Source organism: Maniola hyperantus, chromosome 1, assembly GCF_902806685.2.
Source record: "Maniola hyperantus chromosome 1, iAphHyp1.2, whole genome shotgun sequence".
Classification (NCBI taxonomy): Eukaryota; Metazoa; Arthropoda; class Insecta; order Lepidoptera; family Nymphalidae; genus Maniola; species Maniola hyperantus.
Genome location: NC_048536.1, coordinates 8,067,684 through 8,095,012, shown reverse-complemented (window position 1 = coordinate 8,095,012; position 27,329 = coordinate 8,067,684). Strand labels below are relative to the sequence as shown.

Genomic DNA, 27,329 nt, shown 5'->3' with positions numbered 1-27,329 from the left:
TCTCATTCTTTAAAAATCCCGTGGGATCACTACGATTTACGATTCAATTCCTTACAGCATCATGGTTGAGGAGTTGGGTCCTTGAGTTCAATGATAAAGTCTTTACTCGGTAGGTACCTCCAATATCAATTTATAACCGACACTTTCTAACCAACCAACAAACAAACACACTTTCGCAATAATTATGGGTAGTGAAAACTACGCTGTGTAATATCTAATAATTGTATAGGTATCAATTTTAGTCTTTAGTATTTAATGAAGATTTAAATATTATAGGTACCTAGTAGATTACCTAAGATATATTATAATAGATAGGTGATTATTATTATTACTTTAAAGTTTACATACGAAAGAACTGAAACTTGTTAAAATTTAAAAAAGCTTACTATGCCTCTACATAAAGCTACCCGAATCATATTTAATTTTATTAGGCACAAGTTACAAGTTATTACTTACAACTTTTACAAGTTACAACTGTTACAAGTAATGGGATGACAACAAGTCAACAACACAAGAAGATATCTATGAGTATGCTATTAAATATTGAAAGGCGTTTATTATGGCCCAAACAAATTAGCCAAAGGATAGTGGTAGGTTTGCAATAATTCCCACACAGCTAAATATTGACTTCGAGGAGGACTTAAATATCTTCTATATATATAAAGTTCAAAGTCCTGACTGACTGACTGCCATATATATCAACGCACAGCCTAAACCGCTGGTCCTAGAGACATAAAATTTGGATACCTACTCTCTACAAAGAATAGACCCTCTATTCTTTGTAGAGAGTAGGTATCCACTAAGAAAGGATTTTTCCAAATTCCACCTCTAAGTGGGTTAAATGGGGGATGGAAGTTTGTATGAAAGTCCGTCATTTTTCAAGTTATTTGCACGAAAATTGGTATTTGGGTTTTCGGTCACAAATGAAGAAATACGTGTTTCAGGATTTTTGGAAAATTCACCCATAAGGGTGGTAAAATGGGGGATGAAAGTTTGTATGGTAAAGTTTTAATTATTGATATTATTAACTTGAAATTTGGAAAGTAGGTTTTTTGTTGAGGTGAGGTGTCAGCCAAGAAACAACTACGAGAAAATCCCCCCCTAAAGGGATGAAATGGGGGTTGGAAGGTTATATGAAAGTCCTTGGTTTTTGAAGTTACAGACGTGAAAATCGAGATTTAGGTTATTAGTTTTAAAATAGGGAATTATTGTGAACTTGAAGTTTGGAAGGTAGGTTCTATCTAGAGGTAGGTGTCAGCTAAGAATTTTTACGAAAATCTTACGGGTCTAAAGGGGTAAAATGAGGGTTGAAAGGTTATTATACAGTCCTATGTTTTTGCCAAAAAATATGTCATTTGTTTCCTGTAGGCCACGCGGGCGAAGCCGCGGGCAGAAGCTAGTTTTTAATAGTGTACTTAAGATCTCCATCAATATTTAGCTCTGTGGGAATATTTGTTAATTAAAATGTCTATTTTGACTGTGCAAGAATTTGATCATAGGTAGGTACAACATAAAATATCATTAATTACCTACATACTTTGTGTTCTATAATTTTGTCAATTAGTAAAATATAAGGATATAAGAACATCAAAATTAAAATATACATATAACGTATACTTCTAAGAATATAAAATACTTGTTACTGAAATTTCATAGGTACCTACTACGTAGCTGATGCCTACGATATCGTCTGCGTGGATATACTTAGTTATTAAAAAATCCCACGGGAACTTTTTGATTTTCCGGTTTAAAATACATTATATGTCCTGGAATCTCTAATTTAGGGAATAAGCTGTCTTCATTCCATATTTCAGCCAAATCAGTCATTTCGGTAAGTCATTATGGCGTGAAGGAGTGATAGAGAAAGAGCTAGCGCGTGCCAGACCTTCGTTATTTTATAAAAGCTCATAGTTTTTCGGCCTATTGTCCCCAACATAGGCAGGAACGATCAGTGACTATAGAGTTTGGATCATGGTGGCCTTGGAAAATAACAGGTAATAAAGGTGTAAAAAATATTTTCTGCATTGCCAGACACTTAGTGTCGTGGCAACCCCCTGCCAGACGCCCTTAAAGTTTAAAAGTTTAAGGGTGTCTGGCAGGGGGTTACAATGATACTAAGTGTCTGGCAATGCATGACGTGATTTCTAATACTATTCTGAAGAAAATATAAATAAATTACACTTTATACTTTGACGTAAGGTTTTTTACACCTTTAATACCTGTTATCTCCCAAAGACACCATGATCTAAACTTCATAGTCGCTGATTGTTCCTCTCTCTGTTGGAGACAATACGCAGATAAACTTTCAGTTTTTATAAAATAACGATGGTCTGGCACGCGCTGGCTCTTAGTACATAACTAACATCCTATTAGTAAGATCACGTCACACGTGTATGTACCTACCTTGGTATTCTAAAAATAATATTTTATATGCGATTGCATTGAAATGTCTCAATATAGCCAACCAATTAATAGAACATTTTGAATGACCCACAACGAGCAGTCTTACTGTCCTAAGCACGTGACTTAGTAATTGTACATTAAGACAGCCTTGTTGGGTGAGTCATGACGTCGTGTATTGTATCTAACGCACCAGTGAACGCACCTACAATACCAAATGGTGTGGAACGTCCATTTAACAAGACCTCTCCCTCTCTGACGAATATTCCGTAGTACGAACTTGGTTTTTTTTTCTTTTTAAAAAAGAATATTAGCCATATTAAAATGACTAATATTCCCCTTTCCTCTCCAAATAAGCGTCAGGCTTGTGCTAGGAGTAGGTACGACAATAGTGCAACGGGCGGGATTTGAACCGTCGACCTTTCGGTTCTCAGTCCACTCCTATACCGGTTGAGCTATTGAGGCTATTATATATTTAAAGTTACGCTGTTTCTTTCTATTTGGAAAATAAGTTAGGTGTATAATATTATTTCTTGTCTTACATTAAAGTTACGTGATGGTTTAGGAGAAGCATTAAAGACGGGAGTTGCTTAAACAAAAAGCTTGTTCAATAAACAGTCTAAACAAAATCTAAAGTAGGTAGGTATGCAGTTGACTAGAGGGCACGTAAGTAGGTATGTGAAAAAATTAATGTCAAGTAGGTATATCCATCTATACTTCCATATTCATATTCCATAGGTACTTAATTTATATTATATTATTTATATTATAAGTGCGAAACTGTATCTGTCTGTCCGTCTGCTAGCTTTTCACGGCCCATCTGTTTTAAAAACTACCGGATTTTTAAAAACCTAAAACCACGCGGGGCATCGTTTAGTTTTATTATAACTTTTACGCTGATTGTAACTTCAATAATTTATTACCTATTATAATATGATATATTTGTACCGCTATACTCACGTATCCAGTCGACGTTAGCCTGACTAGTTTCGTACCCATCCGGGGTCCTTTATCAAGGGGGTCAGTTCACGCACGCGTCGCGTAGACTGCGCGCTGCGCGTGCCGCTGCCGGCTGCCCGTACAGCCCGTTGTGAGGGTGGCTGAGGTGGGGGGCATTTATTACCTACTAGCTGATGCCCGCGACTTCGTTCGCGTGGAATTAGGTTTTTTAAAACTCCCGTGGGAACTATTTTGATTTTCCGGGATAAAAAGTAGTCTATGCCACTCTCCACGTCTTTATCACACATGCAAAAAATTACGTCAATCCGTTGCACCGTTGCGACGTGATTGAAGGACAAAGCAACAAACCAACAAACAAACACACTTTCGCATTTATAATAAGGGTACTGATATATTAGGTAAAGTAATACTTATTAGTTTATTAAGTAGTTTGCGACTTTGTTTTCCACTCTGAATTTACTGTGGGTATCCTTTTTTATGACCATAATTTTCCTCAATTGACATTTTTTTATTTTTTTTTATTAACATTGGGATTTGGGATAAATCAACTTTTGCCTTACTTTAGCATTGGATGGACAGTCGTTACAAAACATTTTAACCTAAAATCTTACTGAAGGCACGATGATTTTTATATTATTGTATGTACCTATATTGTAACGGATACAACTAGATAGGTACAGGTATTTTTACTTGCTTAGGTACCTAATTATAATCAAAGCATATTCATAACTAGTAAAAATCGTATAGCCATGTAATTAAAAAAATAGCCCCGCACCTGTAATCGAAGTCAATAAAAAGAAAGGTTGATTTAACTGCTTACGAGATGATCTGCAATCGTTAATTAAACCTGTACCTAATATGCGGAATTTTCCGTAGGCAAACATGGCATGTGTTTCTTTACATTACATCCAACTGTATTTACACATTACAGTAGTCTAATATAATTAATTTTAATATCAGGAAGACAGCATCAAGACTGGGAGCCGCAGCAGAAACAGCTGAAAACGGAAAGCGGCGCAAGTATGCCTCTTTTATCAAGAATTATATTTTTGTTCCGTTTGCCGTGGAGGCTCTGAGGCCATGGATACTTAGTGCAAAAAAAAATTTACAAGACATGTCACCGCAATTAATAGCCTCATCCGTGACAGAAGGGCTGTCTCATTTTTTTGCGCAACGGATCAACCTGACTGTCTAGCGCGGAAATGCAGCCAGTATTCTTGAAAATCCTCCAAAAGTTCTATTAGTTCTGCTTTTAGTATTTCTATGAAATGTAAGTAGAAATAAAAATAAAAAACCGGCCAAGTGCGAGTTGGACTTGCGCACGAAGGGTTCCGTACCATTATCTATAAGAACGGCAAAAAAATCATGTCTGTTGTATGTAGATGTTTCTTAGTATTTGTTATTATAGCGGCAACCGAAATACATCATCAGAGAAAATTTCAACTGTCTAACTATCACGGTACATGATATACAGCTTGGTGATAGACGGACAGACAGACGGATGGACAGCGGAGTCTTAGTAATAGTAGGGTCCCGTTATAGCCTTTGGGTACGGAACCCTTACAGAAAACAATTGAACAACAAAATTAAAAACGCCTGTATTTTAATTTCAAATGCAAACTAAGTAGATATTATATTATGTGAATATTATATGTGAAAGAGTATTTTCTCTAGTAAAAGATTTCAACGGTATCACTGCAATTGGATTTTTTAGTGAAAATAATCGTAACAAATATTTATAAACTATTATTTAATTGGATCATATTATTATACCAATGAGTTATAGAATTTAGACACAAATATTGATTTAGATTTGTCAGACTAAGACTGGGCTACATAAGCTTCTATCACCTGAGCGTCTAACTTCTTAAAAGCCATAGCGTCTAAAGAAGCTTAAGCTTATTTATTGCAGTTATAAGATACTTTCGTTTGGCAAGCCACGAGTATCTCGATGGAAGCCTAGCTACTTCAAATCAGACGCTCAGCTTCAGCAAAAAGAAGCGGTCGCTCAAGCGATACTACCCAATGCCCTCGCCTTGAGCTTTACGGCCGAATACTGAAATTTTTTAATGCTTGAGAATTCCAAAAAAAGTAACTTATATTTTATTTTAAGTAGCTGACCCACCCCGGTTTCACTCCGGTGGAATTTCTGGAAATCTTTTCTTAGTGGGGCTCCATAGAATTTCCATGCAAAATTTTAAGTGTTTCAACATTACTAAAGGCCTGTTTCTATAGGCCCGTAGGGAGTTTCAGTTTTTTTTATCACAGATAGATAGCTACATTATCCCTGAGTGCTATCTATAATATTATAAATGCGAAAATGTGTCTATCTGTCTGCTAGTTTTTCATGGCCCACGACGATTTTGACTTTTTACAATAATTATAGGTACTTAGATTACAATAATTTAAAAAAAATATTACCTTAAATTCTCCGAAGGTAAGTTTTCCCTATCCTTACTGTTTTCATCAGCCATAATAGACACTTTTCTTTTGCCGTCAGGTGTGGTAGAGCGGTTAGTGGGAGGAGGTTGCGGGTTCGTACTGACGTTGTCTGCCGCCGCCGTTGGGGGTCGTGTTTCGGTGTTTTGGTTCTTTAAATCACTGAGATCGAATGGGTACTCCTTTATCGCAGTCATCCGGATGCTTGTTTTGCGGACCTGAAAATGATAATAATTTTATCTATACAATTAAGTAAAATTAAAGTATTTGTCCGTTTTTGACGGACTGGTGGTAAAACAATAGAGTCTTGAACTATTTTATGAAAATCATCTCAGCCTATTGTTTACATAACTAAAATGCTGCTATAAATCCCGCAGAAATTACTCTATTTTCATGATAAAAAATTAAAATAAGTATATTTGGAGTTTATCGCCTCTTGAGGCCAATGTTGTTCGCCTTCCGTACAGCGTGACGTTAATAATTAATTATGTTACCAAATATAGAAAACCGTGATTTTTATTTAATTATTCTCTAATAATGAATTCTAGCCCCATAAACTACCGCTATACAAAACATCACATCATTTTATGACTTCAGTCCAAGACCCTATTGAAGAAACTATAATATAACTAGTAGGTGTGTCTCCGTGAACTTGACAGAGAGCACAGGAGACACAACAGGAGAGGATAGTGTTAAAAGAGCATACTTAGGTAGTCTAGTAGGAAAAGATCCTATTACGTATGTACATATATTTTTTAAACAGTAGGTACCTACATACTTATAAATACATAGAAAAGGGATTCCCAGACTCAGGACAAACAACTATGTTCACTATGCAAAGGGTTGTCCAGATTGAGACATGACTCGACTCATGACTTCGAACCCAGTTACTAACCACCAGGTCAATCCATATGAATTTATAGTTAATCTTGTCTACATAATATATAGAGTATGAACGGATAATCGATATCGAGTATGATGTTAGAAATGAATTTTCTAAAGAAACAACTTTCTAAAATAACAAAGAGAGAAAGGTAGCTAGATTTACGATTTTCCAAGTAACTTTAAATATTTTTTATTTAAATTTATTTTCCTCTAATTAAGCGATAAATATTATAATCAACACTGAGTCAAATTTTATTTCATATTTCTTAGCCATTTTCAAAATTACTAGGAAATTAATCCCACAGCATCGTAAAACCCACCTCAAATGTAAATTAATTTTTCAATTTTCACTTTAAAGTATCTGTTAAATATCGACTTGCGGATTTTTAGATACCTATGTATGCCTTCACCTGCGCGCGCGCACTGAACTGAATATTGAAATCAGCAGCTCGTTTCAGTTCCACTGTTTCAGTAAAGAAGCCTTTAAGTTAATTGATCTAAAGCCTGCTACATACCTACCACGTCCTCAGACATCATGATACTTTACTCTCGGTACCAGAAAAACTTATGTTTGTGAAGCTGGTAAAGTTTTAGTATTTTTTAGTACCTACGCATATATTTGATTTAAATCTTGATAAGAATTAACGATTACTTTTACCATTAAAATGAATTAAGAACTTCGCATTGGAGTTATAACAGTTCAATATTATATTTGAACTCTGTTTCAACTCTTTGATTTTTTTGAGAGCTGTAGGTACCTACTTTCCTACATAATTCCCGGTTAAACTGCGGGGGAATAAAAATTAGAATCTGTCGATAGTGAATAATTATGTACTCGGTACCATGTATTCTTCAACACTGACACTGAAATAATGATCCTGAGAATCCATCCATAAGATTAAATTGATTTAAAAGTAGGTAATTTATTTCTATAAAAAGCGCCTGTGTGTTTTTCATAACTTTAGTGTTCGTAAATGTTTCTGCTGACAAGAATTATTCGAAGATTTAAGCCAAAGATTGTAATATATAGGTACAACAAAGTAACTTTATAATATTTTTACAACTATAGCTGTCTCGCTTCGGCTTCACTCAAGTGGGGTAGTCTATAAACACTAAAAATATCCGAAAAATTGTGTTACTTATTCACATAAAATACTCTAAATTATGGTGATGGTGAATGGTGATACAGAAATAAGAAAGGCATGTATCCAAACGAGTGAAAATAAGTCCGAATCGTTTCGAGAAAACTGATTTTGAAATACTGAAATGTGCGAAAACTTGAGGGTGAATACAAATATTGGAAACGGTGATTTGAAAATACAAATTTGCTACTGAGACAAGTCAGTGTTTAAATTATTATGTGAAAAAAAAAACTATTTTGTGACAGTTTGAATATCATGAGTAGCGTAGCACACATGATTTTCAAAATTTTTCCATATTTTATTTCAAGAACACTACATTATAACTGAAACGATAATGTTTCAAATACCATGTTGGGCAAAATGAACTAAGAATTCACAAAAATAACTGAAACAAGGCTATCGCTACATTTAAACTAAGTTAGGAATATTACCCAATATGTAGAACCTAAGTTCCCGGGCACTTGTATTTTCGAAAGAATAATATCCTAAAATAGAAAAAAAATCTCAAATAATATTGAAATATCTTACAATATTATTACCGCAGCACATTCGCAAGCTTTATTTTATTCATTTGAAATTTTCATTACAAGATTAGTTTAATTATTATTTCCCCCTTTTATCAGCTCATTTTACGTATTTGTTGTACTCGCCAGATATGTTAATTTTTCGCAAACATATTTGAACACCGCTCGCTTTAACATTAACCTATCCTATTAGCAGTCACTAACTTATTTGTTTTTCCCACGATTTATTATATCCCAATAATATGTAATAAGCCTATTCGTTCTTACGCGATATCCTACCTCACCGGAACGTTAAATCGCCACGACCGGAGCATCCCACCAGAAGAAAGGTCCACATCTTGAAGGTAAATAATATTTGCAAAAACTTGTGAATAGGATCAGTGCATTTACAACTATTTAGTGCAATTTTAAATATTTTCGCGCCTTTGTAGAATACAATGTAATAAAGCCTCGATTCCCGTAAATTGACTGACACAATAAGCGTAAGTAAACAGACCAAATGTTGTCAGTATATTTTGTTTGTGGACAGCAGCCGGCACATTATTTGCTTAAGTGGTCTCATCACAATCACATGATCACTCACGAGGAGCCGGCCACGAGTTCCCAATAATCAAGTGAGCACGTCACTTGTTAGATAGGGCGCTGGTGGCAGTTTTGGTATAGTAGCCGGCAAGAAATGTACATCGAATTCGAATAAGAGTTCGGCTTTGTAGAGCGTTGTCTCTGTCACTCATACCTATGTGACGCTACGCTCTACAAAACCATTATCTCTTTCTAAAGGTCGATGTACAACATTTTCTGCTGCGTACTGTATATAATTAGCTCGTTGATGAGATTGATACGTAGTTAGCTTGTGAACAAGGTGGCAGTCAGGTGTCGCTGATTTGTCGATAAATATGATGATATGAAATGTCGCTATGTTTGAAATGGAAGACGTTCAAGCAGACTTAAATACTGCTCATATCTGGTAATTAGTTTTTATCTTAATTTAAGTATACTTATTCATAAAATCGCATAAGTGAATTTCTCAATTTATGTTGCATACCATTATTTAAAGGATTTGACTTTTGCAGTTCAAACATTCAACTATAAAATCAAATACAAATAAAAATAATAATAAAAATCAAATAATAGACTAAAAACACTATTGTACAGCCAAAAAACTAATTAAACAATTAAAAAAAAATCATATTTGAATAATAATATGGTGCCATTCAGCCGCCAAAGTGTACTTCTTTTTCAAAAAAATTGTAGACAGGTATTTAGAAGTTATGGTGGCATAAAGAAACTCACATTAACAACAACATTACACTCCTTTTTTGGTAATCGTGTAAAAATTAACTACTCATTAACGCAGATACGTGGAAGTATGGCGAAGATATTCATACGAAGTCTTGTCAATCACCATTGGAAAAGTGCCAGATGCGAGCATATCTGATGATTTTTATTTATTTTATTATTTACGTAAAAATACAGCGACAGTGGTAGATATACCAGAAATTGTTTTATTGATTTTTAAAATAAATGTTTTACTAATATCAACTTCTGGCACGCGAGCTAATGTTTTTTCTGCCATCAACTCTCTATCTATAGTAATGCACGTCCCATGCCGCCGAACAGTCGGGTACACTAGCAAAGGGATTCCATTCATCAGCTAGTGGAATAAAATAGCGAATGTTTATTTTTTGAATTATTAGTTAGTTCGATTCCTGCGTGAGACGTGCGAATTTTAAAATCTTTCAATGCAGTTTTGTTTCATGTTAAAAATAAGAGAATGTTTCCTTTAAGTGAAATGATCTATCTATCTTAAGGGCCCATGATTTTTTCCACCCTGTATAGTATATTACGAAAAATTCTATTTTTTGTGTTTAGTTAGTAGTAAATTGGCGCTGGATGTGCTTTTTTTCAGCCTACAGTCACAAAAATAAAGTTTGGAGTATTTTCTATGAGTAAATTAGTAAAAATTCATAAAATAGCCCGATACTGATTTTTTTTGTTACTCGTTGCTACATTATATTCTACTATTTTGGACTGGTCGTTGATGATTGATGAGTCAAGATCTTTTTAATATTTTATGTTTAAAGTTTAAACCAATGCGAAGGTAAGCTAAATATTATAAGTGATTTCTTTTCAGTTTATTCTTTTTTTCTCATTGATGTCTCTTGTCTGAATACTTACACTCAATAATAATTATTACACGTCTCAGTAACTGATGACTCGTTTTGTATCGAGTTAATGAGTTGTTTAGGACAAACAACACCTTCTTTGTATAAAGAACAACACAAGCTGCAATCGATTGCTATAAAGATTATACAGGAAAATGTATTATAATTTGCGCCACTTGTGTACCTAATAATATTATTATGAATTATGAATATTAGATGATGCCTGCGACTTCGTCTGGATTTTTGAAATTCCTGAGAGAACTCTTCCATTTTTTGGTATAAAAATTCGGGTAGCCTATTGGACTCCAGTATGCAAGCTTAAATTTTTTGGTTTGGCTTTTTGCTTTTTTAATTTTCGTGACATAAAGTAGCCTATGTCCGCCCCCAGAATAAAAGGTAACACCAAACGTCAAAATCAGTTTAACGGATGGGCCGTCTAAAGGTAGCAGACAGACAGATAGATAAACACAATTTCGCATTTATTATAAGTAAGTACATATAAGAAATACTCAAAAATCATACGAGGTAAATTCTTTTTTAAAGTACTAACTTACTTTTTAAGTAGGTATTTGTCTATTTTATCCGACTTCCAAGAAGTAGGTGGTTCTCAATTCAGCCGTTTTTTAAATGTACACCATTTTTTTTGAGGTTTCTGAACTGATTTGAAAAATATTTTTTTTAATCAACAGAGGATGTTTTCGTGGTGGTCCCATAAAAATTCTGGATCCAACTCTTCAATCCTGATGCTGCAGGGTTACTGCCCGCCAAGTAATTAAGATTCAGGAACTGTTCATAGTGAATTAATGTTGTAGGTACCAAGCAACGTCTTTATACTTGGACTTTAAGTCCCAACTCTCAACCGTAATGATGTAGGGGTAGAGCAATCATAAACTATAGTGGTTCAGGCATATATTTTTGATGCCAAGCAACACACACCATTGAATTTCGGATCTCAACTCCTCAATCCTGATGCTGCAAAGTACTGAACTCCTAAGCCGTGGGGATTAGGGATTTTCTGATGGTGAATTCATATTTTAGATATCAAGCAACGGCTTGGTGATTCCATTCCAAGTCCAAACTCCTCAAACATGATGATGCATGGTACAGCACTCCTAAACTATTAAGATTCAGGAACTGTTCCTGGTGAAATAATATTGTAAATGCCAAGCATAGACGTTGTTATTGAATTACAAGTCCCAACTCTTCAATTCTGATGCTGCAAGGTACTGAACTCCTAAGCCGTGTGGATTTGGAAATTTTTGGTGGTGAATTGATATTTTAGGAATCAAGCAATGACTACTTACACTAAAAATCTTAAAATAAAAAATAATAATAAAACTGACTTTCAAAACCACCACAAAGTGAAAAATAGCTTTTGAGTTTTGTTTCTACACGTGTATGTATGAAGTCGGGCGAGCATAATAAAAGCAACTAGAAATCAAAGCGTGAAGCTCGCCCGACTTCAACATACATACACGTGTAGAAACAAAAGTTATTTTTTACTTTGTAGTGGTTTTTGAAGTTGGTTTTTTTATTTCTATTTTATTTTAAAAAACAATTTGATGTAAAACTTTGTTTACAAAGTTGGGACATATACATATAAATTCCAGTAGTCATTTAGAACCATCTTCACATGTTTTTAAGAACAATTGAAATAGACACGTAAACATAATTATTGACAGTCAATATTATTATAGATAATTTATTAACTGTGTACTTCAAATGACAATAATTTCCACACCCATGTCAAGTATAGGATCTTTAGATTATTTATTATTTGTTCTTGAAAGTATGTTCTCAATGCCAAGTAGGTGTTTAACGAATTAAAACCTACATAAATTAAAAACACCTAACTCTTCAGAATGCAGGAAACTGTCTAGATATTTCCTTTTTTTGTGATTTTTTTATAAATTTTCTCTCCCTGGTCATCTATTTATGTATTCCCTTTTTCCTTGTCTAAGGAAACTGTCGTCGTTTTTTGACTCCATCAATGCAATAAGTTAAGAATAACGGCATCTAGGTATAAGTAATATTATAAGTACCTATGTTGAATGAGAAATACGGTGTAGCAATGACAAATGATTCGTTTAGCACTTTTTTTGTAGACAGCTCGTTTCCCAATCCAGTAATCAAATAACATTGGCCGGTTTTAGCTAGTAGGTACCTATTTACATACGAACCTCTTGTTAAATACAATAGGTAAACACTAGCTGACTGAACCTGGTTTCGTAACGGTGGCAAATTAACCGAGAGACATTTCATCTATTGCTGAAAATTTCAATAAAATCACTTTAATTACCCAATATTCTTGCGAGACCAGCGCCTTCAATTACACAGCACAGACATGGCTAACTTTAATAATTGAAGCTATCTTCGTACGAATGTGATATATTTAGTAGTAGAGCTATGATGGCCACTAGGTCATCACAGGTAGGGTTGACAGGCCCTAAAATATAAAAGCCAGATTCGGCACTTTATAAATCCAGACATTTTGCCCTGAAGTCAGACATAATATAATTATTGACTGTCAATTAAAGACTCTAATTAAATTATTAATGTACAATATTATATATAACTCAGATAAAATAAAAACTTGGTCAGTGGTTACATAATAATAGTATTTTTATTGCTTATCAAGTTCAAATTGATTGTTAAAATCTGCATTGACTTGCTCGAATGGGGCAATTGCGGACGTGGACTTAATTCGATACCCCCCCCCCCCCCCCCCCCCCCAGCTCTCAGGCAGGTTTCCTTACGATGTTTTCTTTCACCGGAAAATCAAGTGATGTTTAATTGTTTAAAATGCACATGGCTCCGGATTGAACAACGACCTCCAAGAGTATAAGGCGGACATCTTAACCTATCCTATAACCTAACCTATCACCGTTTCATGGAAAATCATGTGAGGTTAATCTGTTTCAGACGTCATAAAGGAGAAGTTTATGGTCACCATGTTTACCTACCTACACATCGTTTAGCACTGTAACCAGTGTTACTGAGATTTATCGTGTGATCACGATCGGACGGTTAACATAATACTATATTGTTATCTTATTTACAAGTACTTAGTTCGCAAGAAGTTCCATCAAAAAGTTCCTAATTACGGTCTAAAATTTAAATTAGTGCGCATTATAAAATACAGTAGAGCGATTTTAATAAGTCATCTTAGAATGATAACACCGACATTACACTTGACATACCTTAACACGTTCAGATCGGGACCACAGGAACTGTTAAAATTAAAAAAAAAAAAAAACCGACTTCAATAACCACCAACACTAAAAAGTAAAATATAATTTAATTTATTACCCAATATAATTATTATGTATACAAGAGATATTGTAGTTCTATCTTATCTAGTATCTACTCTTCATAGTGTTTTGCGACTCCACATTGGCACCGACTCCACAAAATATTAGGTACTAAAGAACTACAATAACTCTTGTATACATAATATATTGGGTAATAAATTATTGAAGTCGGTTTTATTTTTATTTTTTATTTCACAATTTTTAGTGGCCCCGTTGTATTAAAATATGATATGCCTGGTTAAAAACCTACTGTTTTAAAGAATCATTATAAATCGGTTCATATTTGGCGAAGAAATCGCGTAACAAACATACAAAAAGACATACATTCGAATTGAGAACCTCCTCCTTTTTTTAAGTCAGTTAAAAATATGCTATGCCTGGTTAAAACCCTACCTACTGTTTACAAAGCTATTACACTGATCGCGAGCAATTTACTCTTATTAATTGTGGAGTTCCGTTCTCCATCTCCGAAGATATTCATCAGATCTTTACCAAATTAAAATGGAACCACCTCGGAAGTATATCCTACAAAACAAAAAAGAATCATCATCAAAATCGGTTCATAATCAAAACATACAGTCGAATTGATAACCTCCTCCTTTTTTTGAAGTCTGTTAAAAATATGGTGTCACTGTCCGACGGGGCAAATCTTCACGTGGCCACCGGTGGCACATCACCGCGCCCCATAAACCAAAACTCCTGCCGGGCGGGGTGCGCCACCGGTGGACACAACTAAGGATTATGGACGGTTTTTTGAATATTTTTTTATTGGACCACCAACAGACAACCACTTATATATTTTTTAGGAAACACAACTGCACTACAAGGTTATGAGTGTCGTAATTTTTTCTTGACATGCATTCTTAACAATTACTTTATAGGTACAGTTCTTGCAATTCACGAAGGCGAGTGACCCATGCTTGTGTTTAAGTCGTATCGGCATAAGTAAGGTACACTAAATGTGTGCGTTTGTGAGCGCTTGCTCGCGACTGATTGGTCCGACATGCACGCACACCGCAATGCCTGCGTATCCGACGTAACCACAAGTAAAGTCCACTCGCCTTCGTGAATTGCAAGAACTGTATCGGAAAATTGTCGCCTTGTCAAAGATAAGGTAACGCCTGAAACAGGTATCTATTACATAATTTTGTATGAAATCAAATGAGCTAAGAACAGGAATTTACAGTTTTCCTCTTTATGGAAATGCCACTGTTGTTACAAGTATCTATCCATTATAAAAACGACTTTATCATTATCAAAGATCCAGAATAACCTATTTCATTTACCAAAATGAAAAATGGATGTAGAAATCGTAGTTAAATTGTAATAAATAGTTTCTCGAGACCCTGATAACTAAACTCGTATTATGATGTTATCCGTGCTCTCCCCTATGTAATGGATTTCTTCCTAATCTAGTTGATCCGTCTCAGCTTGCTTGTACTATAGACTATGGTATAAATATAAGGTTTAAGGATACGCACTACGAGTTACAACAATTAAGAGAACAACGCTAGGTGTATTTTAATGTAGATAACGGGTACATTCCACGATTGATTTGATGTTTTTATTTGTCGATATTTCAACCCAATTGCACAGGTCGTGGTCACGACGGGATTGGTACCCGTCATCTACATTAAAATATGTCGTTAAACCACGAAATAAGCTTAAAATCATTAACGCTAGGTTATAGTTAATCCAAACTAATATCATAAATGCAAAAGTGTGTCTGTCTGTTTGTTACATTTTCACAGCCCAGCCGTTAAACCTGTTTGGTCGAATAGCCTTACATCTCGGAGATTTTTCATGGGATTTTAAAAATCTAAATTCACAAGGAGTCACGGACGATGACTCTGGCATCAGCTAGTGCAATACATATATTGTAATTTAGAGCCTCGCTGACTGAAATCCGAAAGGTTGCCGGTTCAAACCCCACCCGTTGCACTATTATAAAAATATCTTTCCTTCCAATATACCGTTGTTATTAACGTTAATTAATTATAATATCTATTATTGTTAATGGAAAAATTGTACAGATATAATGAATTGATGATGCGTTTAATGAACGAAATAAATATTACTAACAGGAAACTATGGTGATAGTTTCATCAAATCATTCACTGTAGGAAAATAATAATAAACAACTTTTCCTGTACCTTCTATACTTACGAGTAACCGTTTGAAAAAGATTCCAAGGGTAATAAAATATTATGATAAGACCCTTGTATATACAAAAATAGGTGTTGACTCGTCTGGTCCATTTTGCGGAATGATACTTATAATATATTGTGTACCTACTGCTAATATGCGTCTAAATAATAGTTTAGCTATGTTTATGTGAGTAAGATAAAAAAAAAGGATTCCGACGAATTGAGAACCTTCTCCTTTTTTGAAGTCGGTTAATAAATAGCATTTTTACTCTTCGAACTAAATTAGTGTAAAGAAGGGCTGTTTAGAAGAAAAGCTAATGGACGGTCAGTGTTTGTAATGCAGTCACTTACCGGATCCGGGAACGCGCTCCGATGATGGGGGCCCCCAAGATGCGCTGGTAAGGTCCAGGGTTGATGATCTGGTCGAAGGGTGATGAACTTCGCGTCTAAAGTTTTGCTTTTTTTGATGATAGCCGTTAGAGGCTTGTGTTTGGTGTGTGTCACGCGTTCTCGCGGAGCGTTCGCGGTATGTGTCACTTCGACTGACAACTGTAGTGTTGCCGTTTTAGTAAGCGGCCACATAGGTAAACCCCGACCGATTGTAATAAAAATAAGTCTACGATTTGGAAAAGACGCTGGTTTGTGCTATGATTATAAATACATCAAAAGTACGGAACAAGGGCTATTTCCTATTTCAAACAAAATTGTGTCCTAAGAAGCTGTCAAAGTTAGTATGTCAAGTGGACATCAAAATGTACGCAAAAATGAGTCGCAGCCCCATCCCACACATGACCCGTTCAGTACATGACCCGTTCTGTAGTAGTACTACATTGAGGTCATTATTATTACTCTATTATGCTTTACATTTTTGGTTTACGTTCACAAACACTGCATAATATTGCACAAGAAACAAAACAAAAGTCCGATTGTGTTATCTTTAGTCTGCTTAGGATCAAACTTTATCTAAGTAGAAAAATATACAAAGTGATGAGCCAGGACATCGAGATGAAGGTCAAAAACAAAAACCGACTAAATATTAGGTACCTACTCTAAATGACTAGCCGAGTGCGAGTCGCGCCTTGCTCTTTTAGAGTTCCGTTCATAATTATTATAAACAACCGAACATTTCCGAGCTAGACATCGCAACAAACCATGAAATAAAAACGCAAAAAATGTTCGTTTGTTTTGGTCACAGCTTACAAACTACTTTACGAATGGTTGTTTTCAGTATTTGTTTTTTAATTATAGTATATGGTTCATAATATACCGAAATTTCACATTCCTAACTAGTTTAGTTTTTTATATAGCCTTCGTCACGAAAATGGTCTAAAACTGTAAATTTGCTAGCCCTCCATTTCCTTATTTTGTAAGATAGAAATAAATAAAAATATTCTCCTAAATTATAATATTACAATAGTCTACTCAATCAGTTCTAAACAATGATATGCCCCCCCCCACATGCTAGTGTGAAAAATCCGGCTCATCCGGGGGGTCATGTAACGGAGCTCCCCAAATAATTGAATTGAATTTCTAATTCAATGATTGGCTTAAGTCAACGTTCTACACCAAATACCAAAATTTCAGGTTTGTAATTCATTTTGCCCACGAGCTAGAGACCTGTGACACGCGGACAGATAGATAGACAGACAGACAGAGAGATGGACAGACAAACGGACAGACAGACAGACAGACGGGCACGCAAACAAACAGAGATACAGCAGTGACATTATTAGGGCTTCGTTTTTAACCTCTGGGTACGGAACCCTAAAAAGTCATTTTTTTAAGAATTGCAAACAGAATTTCAAAAAGTTACCGAGTCTACCGCGGATCCACAAGCTAGCGGCTAACTTGGCTAAATAAAATTAGTTCCATCCAAAGGGGCAATGCTGCCAGGGCTGCAAGCATCTTGGGTACAGCTACAATACCTCGCTGCCGTGGTTTCGATGAGATTTTAGATTTAATTTAATTTATTTCAGTTTTTATTTAATTATTTAGTTTTAATTATTATGTTTTTTTAACAAACTGTTAAAAACCATGTTGTTTAAATTGTTTATTGGAAATTTAATAAAAATTTGTATAATCCTTTGATTATTTATTCATTCTGATCAAAATATGTTCATAATGGTCTATGCGTACATAATGGTAGGTAGGTACGAAATCCTTAAAATACCACCACGGACGAATGATTCATATTTGCAATAGCTACCTATATTTAAATAGCTTATATTTTCGGAATTATACAATGAAACCTTTCATTTGATACTAAAATATCTAATTCAGTAGTCCTTAAAAAATACAAAGTTAACTGAGACGTCTAGAAATATGTAAGTACTAAAACTGGGTGAGAAAAGGCCACTGGCTAGATATAAATTAAGATTTATATAAAGACAACAAAAAAATATCACCTGGCGACACCTGGCGAGAACAAGCCGGCCAAAAACAATCGGTAGACTAACGATGCGCTAGACTAATAGTACAAAGAGATGAAAAAACTGGCCAAGTGCTAGTTAGATTTGCGCACCGTGGGTTCCGCAATGCAGTCGTATTTTTTCGACATTTTCGCGATAAATCAAAAACTATTACGCATAAAAACAAATAAAAATCTGTTGTAGAATGTACCGGTAAAGCCCTTTCATATGACACTCCACTTGGTAGGTATAGTAATCTTATTTTGAAAGTGAAACTACTAGTTATTTGTTCATGAACACATTTTAATTTTTTAATGATGTAACCACAAATTCACTGTTTTCGGATTTTTCCCTTTACGTGTGCTATGAGACCTACTTATCTGCCAAATTTCGTGATTCTAGGTCAACGGGAAGTAGGTCTCTTAACAGACACGACAGATAGACAAACAGACAGACAGACAGACAGACAGAAGACAACGAACAAAGTGCCTAAGATAGAAACAAATGACATCAACTTGAGGAAGACAAAGAGGAATCCTAGATTCCTCAAACATCAATGAGGAATCCTTCAGATAACAAAAAAAATTAAGCTTTACAAATTACAACGTTGCACTCAGAAGACATCCACATACACATAAACATAATACACACAAATATATTGTAAAATCGTAATCGATATAATTGAAAATATAATTAATTGATTAGGAAAATAAAAGCATTGAAAAAGAAATAGTAGAAAGTTGAATCTAAAATCCTTAACCGATGTTGCCATACTAAAGAACACCATAATAATAGTAGAAAGTTACAACGTACCATTTTGAATTATGCGGCACCACTAGCACTTCACAAGTTCCTTTTAAAATCGTTCTATTTATTATTATTTGTAAGCATCACGCGATCCCGCTCATCGACGAGTTGACTGTGACAGCGCGATGTACAAATGCCCAATGTTATTATGGCCGTCCTGTCCCTGCCAATTGTATCCCAATTGACACTTCTTGAATATAAACGAGTTTCAGAGATAAGGTTATGATGATAAAACATATTCACACTTCAGATAATATGACAATAACGCGAAAAATATAGAAGACTAGGTGATGACCACGACTTCGTTTGCGTGTATTTAGTTTTTAAAAATCCATGGGAAATCTTTGATTTTCCTGGATAAAAAATAGTATAGATGTACGACCGTCTCCCAGGATGCAAGCTATCTTTGTATGCTTAGTATGAGATTTTAATTTCACGAACGTTTGATAGAATTCGAGTATCGAACACAAATCATCATCAGACTGAAATGGACCTAAAAACCCTTGCTTTAAAGCCAAAAATTCAGAACCACCGATTTTAATTTTATAAAGTTTTCACTCGGAGTGCTGGCTGAAGATGTATGGAGGAACTTGTTGAACTTTAAAACCATGCGTCCCATTATTTTTACTTTACCGCTGAAGAGTATTGACTCTCGAATCCTATCAACGTTGGTGAGATGTAACATCTCAACCAAGCGCACTGTGCACTGTGCCGAATACCGTTGTCCACGTGGATTTAGATTCTTGAAAATCTCGTAGCAACTCTTTGATTTTCCGCGATAACAAACTAGCCTATGTCCTCCTAAAATACTTATATTGTATAAAATAAAAATAAAAAATCAAATTCAATCAATAGTTAAATAGGTAGTAATTAGTAATTACCTATATTTTAATATCAGTTCACTATATCTTACAAATCCAACATCTGATCATCAAAAAGAGTAATTTATTACCTATTTTGAATAAATCATTTTTGACTGTGACTTTGACTTTGACTATAGGTATATGATGCCCGCGACTTTGTTCGCGTGGATTTAAGCTTTAAAAAGTCCCGTGAGAACTCTTTGATTTTCCGGGATGCAAGCTATCTCTGTACCAAACGTTAAAATCGGTTGAACGCATGAGCTGTGAAAGTCTAGCAGACAGACACACAGACACACTTTCGCATTTATAATATTAGTATGGATTTAATTAAATCCTGTGTGTTATTTAATAAAAATTAGGTACCTAATTTTTGTACTAATCAAAAGCAGCTTTAATACTTTTCCGAATTTATGAAAAAACGTTTCATAGCTACATAATATGTAACTTGCATGTAGAATTGTATACTTTAGAAATACATATTTAATCAAAACACAACGAGACGTTTTATTAGATATTTAAACTGTTTACATTAATTTCAATCAAGTTTTTTCTTGGCGTATTTTAGCTTGTCATCAACTATCAACGAGCTTTATGTTACATCAACTGACCCGGTTATGTGAAAAAAATCAAATTTGATTGGTTGACTGAACACATCTCTTCTCCGCTCTGCTTAGGTGGAAACCGGGCCTTAGGCTGCTTTTCCACCAGCGACGTGCTATGCTGCGTTGCTATGGATATCTTTGTGTGATTTCCACCAATCATTTTTATTGCTCCACATGCCTTAGCATTGGTGGAAACGGGTTGGAAGTGACGATGGATTTTTATATGGAAGGATGCATGCTACGGATAAGAGCTATGGATGGGAGTTATTGACGGGAGCTGGGCTGCTTTTCCTTAAGCTGCTTTTCCACCAGAGATATGCTGTGAGGAGGTCAAAGATAAGCTACGAAATTATGTGACCGTTTCCAAGAATGCTAAGCGGTGTAGCGGAGTGGGGATGTGCTATGAAAATGCGCTACCGCAAGGTATAGCTGTGCGAGGTAGGTGCGTGACTCGAACTAGGCTATGTACACATCGACGCTAGGGAGAGCATGGGCTACCCCACTCGCGCATCCGTAGCTTCCATCCGTAGCTTCTATCCGTAGCTCTCATCCGTAGCTCGCATCCATACCACGCATCCCCCCCATATAAAAAGCAAAGCTTCGTTGAACCTCCAACCATAGGTATGCATAAAAATATTATTTTACTTTACCACAGTCTGTTAATATTATCTTCAAGCTGTGATAGCCTAGTTGTTAGGACTTCCGCTTTCTAATCCGAGGTCGGGGTTCGATCCCGCACCCCTGACCGGGACTTTTCGGAGTTATGTGCGTTTTAAGTAATTAAATATCACTTGCTTTAACGGTGAAGGAAACCTGCATGCCTGAGAGTTCTCCATAATGTTCTCAAAGGTGTGTGAAGTCTACCAATCCGCACATGGCCAGCGTGGTAGACTATGGCCAAAAACTCTTCGCACTCTGAGAGGAGACCCGTGCTCTGTAGTGAGCCAGTAATGGGTTGATCATGATGATGATGATTGATGACAGTCTGTTAAAAAGAATGTGGTAAAACAGGTACTTATTGCTTGTTTCTTTTATTAATGGGGCGCACAAAACCTAGTGCAATTTAACCCAACTAAAACACAGGTTTGCGCGTTTTCCGCCAAGAAGTCCCCTTTTACACTGCCTCTTCTCTTTCAGAGCACTCCCCTCACACCTTCCAACAGCATTGGGATCCTTGGAGTCCACATTTCGAGCGAGGTTCAATTCCGCGATCATTTGGAAAGCAAGGCCAAATTAGCCTCCAAAAAGCTTGGGGTGCTCAACAGAGCAAAGCGGTACTTCGCGCCCGAGCATAGGCTCCTACTCTATAAGGCGCAAGTCCGCCCTCACATGGAGTACTGCTCCCACCTTTGGGCTGGAGCACCCCAGTACCAACTCCTTCCATTTGATCGGATCCAAAGGCGGGCTGTTCGACTTGTGGACGATCCCAAACTAACCGCCTCGTTGGAAAGCCTGGAGCACCGCAGAGACGTTAGCTCTCTATGCGTGTTCTATCGCCTGTATAATGGGGAGTGCTCTGAAGAGCTTTTTGACCTCATTCCACCCTCTTTTTTCTACAACCGCACCGCGCGCCACCGTAAGGAATTTCACCCTCACCATCTGGGTGTCTGGTGCACTTCGACCGTCCGCTGCGCCAGATCCTTCTTTCCACGCACGTGCAAACTGTGGAACCAACTCCCATCGGCGGTGTTCCCACTAGATTATAACATGGGGTTATTCAAGGGGCGGACCAACAAATTCCTAAAAGGCCGGCAACGCATCGGCGGCTCCTCTGGTGCTGCAAATGTTCATGGGCGGCGGTAATCACTTAACATCAGGTGACCCGCCTGCTCGCTTGCTCGCTATATCTATTAAAAAAAAAAAATAATAATAATAATAAGTAATATTAATAGATATAATATCTATGGAAAAGGTGATAATTATTTAATAATCTTTTGTTATGTATTAACTATGTAGCATAAATTAAATTGTAAAATAACAATTTTACAATTATTTACAGACCCACTTACTTATAATTATCAGACTTATCTTATAATTATTGTAAGTTTCTTGCATTACGTGATTAGGTAATAATAATTGTGTCTTACTGACATCTCTAATCGATTTAATATATAATAGGAAAAGCTTACTGACCGACTAGACTGACTGTATGACTGACTGATCTATCAACGCACAGCTCAAACTGATGGACGGATCGGGCTGAAATTTGGCATGCATATCGCTATTATGGCGTAGACGTCCGTTAAGAAAGAATTTTTTTTGAAAATTCAACCTAAGGGGGTAAAATTTGAAATTTGTGTAGTCCAGGCGGAGGAAGTCGCGGGGATAAGCTAGTTAGGTATTATTAAAATCTGTCTTCGGTAGCTCCTAGCTGCGTAAGAGCATGCTACTTATTTTAATCCGTATTACTCGAAACATGCGCGATATCTGACATTTTTAAACATTGAATATCTTATTTTTGTGTAACTTTTTCATGTACGAAATTACGTCAGAATTTGCTCTAAAATAAAGATTTTTCAGAAGTTCCTCACAAAATAACTACAATTTTACCATATTGTTGTTTAACATACATAGATAATGAAGAGATAAATCGATACTTGGCTTAGTTTTAGATCTAGAATAATAAAAATAGAACTAGTGCAACCTTAAAGGTGACTGACTGTCCACTTCAGCGCAGATGTGTTCAGCAGATATCAATTAGATTATTAAAAATGATATGACGATAATTTTCAATCACGTCATCTCTCGAAAATCTAATTGGGCTGGTTGACTGAACACATCTCCACTCTGCTTTAACTAACAGGCATATCTAGTAGAGATGCCGACATTAATCAGGCTTTAGGCTAAAGGTTTTCGCACATTACAAAGGTTTCGCATAAGCTTGACACCATTGCAACACAGTTCCAACTCCAACTTTCGCTTCAGCATCAACGAGTTGGAAGTGGCCCTACGTGCACTTCTTTCAATTAAATGGAAAATTACACCCTATGGAACTCGATATTAAGCTCACATTTCCATGCTTTATTGTGAGTTGAGTTGGAGTGGAGTCGGCGTCTGTCTGAGTGTCTCTATTCATAACATACTAGACATTCTACTTTCTAAGAGACTAGACTGTCAGCCGGGACTCTCTATTCATACCTACCGCCACAGTAAAAATCACCACAGAACAAAGAAACTGCCAATTACTTATTAATTCTACAGTAGAAATTAAAAAATATTAATAGCCAATTATAATAATTTTAATAGTAAAAAAAATTCTTTGATTATGGGTGCATCATACAAAAATGTACTTATAGACGATAAAGACGAATTTTTCGCAGTTCGTAACTTCACGTACCCACTGCTTCAACATCGGTCCTTACTATATGCACAGGTGTTTGTAGAGCTTAGGACATGTGCACAAAGTCAATGGCTAGAGCTAGTAACAAATGAATGCATTGGAAAACAATGGTAAATTCAAGACTGAAGATTTCAAATGTCTACATACAGCCTGACTGACAGAAGTGCAGAAAACGCACCGCTTAAACCAGTGGGTACAGTGAATCTAGAAGCATGAAATTTTGCACAGGTGTTCCGTGTTTCTTAAATGGTGTATCACGGGTGTTACGAAGTCAAGAAAAGGGTTAGATAACGTAGTTTGTAGGTAAACATTATAAAAGGGTTTTTGAAAATCCTAAAAAAAAACATAGCATTGGCAGCATCCGCGTAGTGCTTTACGTGGTTAAAAGTATATTATGTATATCTCACATATGTGCGTATCAAATTTTGATTTGATACGCTATTTACTAACCAATATGTGAATCGATCCTGGGTATTGCAATAACAGGAGATCATGGCAACGTGTATATGGCTAGTCTATTATCTAATTCATAATATCTAAGTAATGTGGGAAAACGGTAATAATTTATATTGCGGCATTTTTCCTCAACAATTAAAATTCTATAGTAGTTTGAATGATATACAGTCTTTGCGTGTCAATAAATCCTCGAAGGTTGCGATGATTGAGCAATATCTATCGAGTTGCTGCTACGTATCTAATCATCATTATCTGAACTAGTGAAAAATTCACCTATCCTAGGACAAATTCCCACAAAGGGTCTTTAAACGGTTTTTAGAGTTCCGTAACAAAAATCCTAAAAAAATGGAGCCCTAATAATGTCACTCTGCTGTCAATCTGCGTGTCACAGGTCTCGAGCTCGTAGAAGAAATGCGTTACAGACCTGATATTTTAGTATTTGGTGTAAAACATAGACCGAAACCGGATTACTGGAATACCGGATTTTTCAAAGGAAAAATCCGGTATTCCGGTAATCCGGTGGTAATGTTTTGCATACATGAAAAAGGAGCCGAACAAAAATCTTTTTCCTTACCCTAGCATAAGGGGTATCATTGTCTAGAACTTATTGCGTAGAGTAAAAATATATTTTTATTCTTTTTATCTTACTTATGCCCATTACTTCGTCCGCGTGGACTATACAAATTTCAAACCCCTAATTTACCCCCTTAGGGGTTGAACTTTCAAAAATCTTTTCGTAACGGATGTCTACGTCATAGGAGCTATTTGCATGCCAAATTTATGTACGATATACTTACTGTATATTTATAAACAACAGATACTGAAAACAACAATTCATAAAGTGGTTTGTAAGCTGTGACCAAAGCAAATGAATATTTTTTGGGTTTATCTTTAACGTTCTGTTGTTATGTCTAGCTCGGAAATGAAATATTTCATAGAACCAAAAAAATTATGTTGTTCATAATTATTATGTACAGAACTCTAAAGAGCGAGGCTCGACTCGTAGGTTTTCATTGACAAAAAAGGCGACCAAAATCAGTCAACCAGAAGTTGTTTTTTTCAAGATCGCCGCCTCCAACATTAAAAATCTGGAAAACCCTGTAACTTTGGTAATTTTTAACGTAAGTAGAACAATTATTTCTTTTTGTAACTCAGGGTTTGTATGGTCAGGGGTTTTATTTCAACCGATAAAAGTTTTGCCCGCGGTTCGTTTTCATATTTTTTTATTATATTTATAGTCTTTTGAGGTAATCTCAGAATTTTGTTTTTTACAGAGCTTTATTTTCATGTATCTATTTTGATATACCTATCTATCTATTTATTAATCTGAGCAGAAAAAAGAACCAGCTAGGTACTGAACATCTATTTAAACGAACATTCAGTGTTTTAATTATTTAGCATTTGATAAATTAAATGAATCTCAAACCACGAGCTTTAAAATATAAATCCTAAAACAGTGTCTGATTAGAAGGTACGGTGTCAAAATAATAAGTAGTTATCGGAAAAAAATATACGATAGTCAATAAATGACATGGATAACTTTTGTTTTTATTAGGTCATAAAAATCTTTTTCGCGTATTTCGCGATCATTGTTTTTTAGCAACCGCTTTGGATTTAAAGTCATGGTAGATTTAATAAGGGTACTTAGTTTTTGGAAACCATGGGTATTTTTGGTATTTATCAAAAAATTTGATCCCCCATTTCGATTCCTTTTGCAACATTGAAAATTAAAATATGTTTTCAATTCTTTAATTTAAAATGAAGTTGGATATGCGTTATTTAAATCATACTCCAAATTTTAAGTATAGCATTTTAGTGGTTACTGAAATATGCATTGTTAATATACTTTTAAGTATGTCTTGACGGACGGGCCGGACCTAACAAATCAACGATCAAATGAAATTTCTGAAGTAGAGTTGTCTTATAAATTGTTTAGAAGCTTAAAATAGTTATAACTAAAAAAATTGAAAAGTTTTCGAAAGTATTAATAATACGTACCTTCGATGATCACATTCGGTTGACTTTCGACTTTTCACAAAACACCACAGCATAATCTGTCCAATGTACACTTATGTATGTTATTCGGTCGATGATATCGATAATATCTAATATACTGATAAAGTATGTAAACTTTTTTAAGTGTTGTCTCAAGTCACGCGGTTTAAGTGGATGCCTTAGATAGAACAAGGATAAGAACGAGATGAGTGCGTGCCAAAATCTCTGATATCCAATCTTCTGAGTCCGATCCGATCTCTTAATCTGACATCGGGCAATCGGTCACAAATTGACGGAACGTGGCGATAAAGTCCGTACAGACTTGCGTGTTAACAGAAACTACTGTTCTACACTGACAACACGATGAACACTTTTCTCTAACTATATATTTTCAGGAAAACGTCTATTCCCTTCATCGGATTAAACATTAATGAAATCTAAACTCTATTTATTAGGTATATTTGATTGGTTTTTGTTATTGTCATTGGCTTATTTAGAAAACAATTTGATTTGTTTAGTTTATGCGGTTCTCGATGTTACTGTGTGAGTACACTGGAATTGTTTGAAGTGTTTCAGCTCAACTGTTACAATTTAAACATTAACATTGCTTTTTATACAAGTCACGTGTAAACAATAAAATATGGAGTCTTGGAGCGTGTGGAACTTATGGTAAATAATATGAGAATACTGCACATTAACACAAAGTTATAAACTTGCACGATGTCCATGGCCCTCATTATATTAAGGAAAATAATAAAATATATTATCATATTTTTAAGCTTTATCGGTCAAAATAGGTTGTATTAGAATAATGAAATTGGTATTTTATTAGAAAGATAGAGTATTGTATTATTAGTTTTTTTGGAGAATAGAGATTTAGAAATG

The 27,329-nt window shown here is 35.4% G+C and overlaps 1 protein-coding gene across 4 annotated transcripts in view; it reads right to left on the bottom strand.

The window, feature by feature from the left end:
* Positions 1-27,329, bottom strand: part of LOC117982822 (sodium/hydrogen exchanger 9B2-like) — a 52,306-nt gene that overhangs the window by 21,065 nt on the left and 3,912 nt on the right. Inside the window, exons 1-2 of one of the 4 annotated variants that reach the window (XM_034969267.2) lie at positions 26,448-27,015; positions 5,782-6,017 (exon numbers count right to left, since the gene is read on the bottom strand). In XM_034969267.2, the coding sequence (XP_034825158.1) occupies positions 5,782-5,996 (215 nt within the window). In that variant the 5' untranslated portion in view covers positions 5,997-6,017; positions 26,448-27,015. Of the gene's footprint in view, positions 1-5,781; positions 6,018-16,324; positions 16,467-19,194; positions 19,345-26,447; positions 27,016-27,329 lie in introns of those variants that run through there. The other 3 variants (XM_034969260.2, XM_069509276.1, XM_034969253.2) reach the window with 3 other exon arrangements.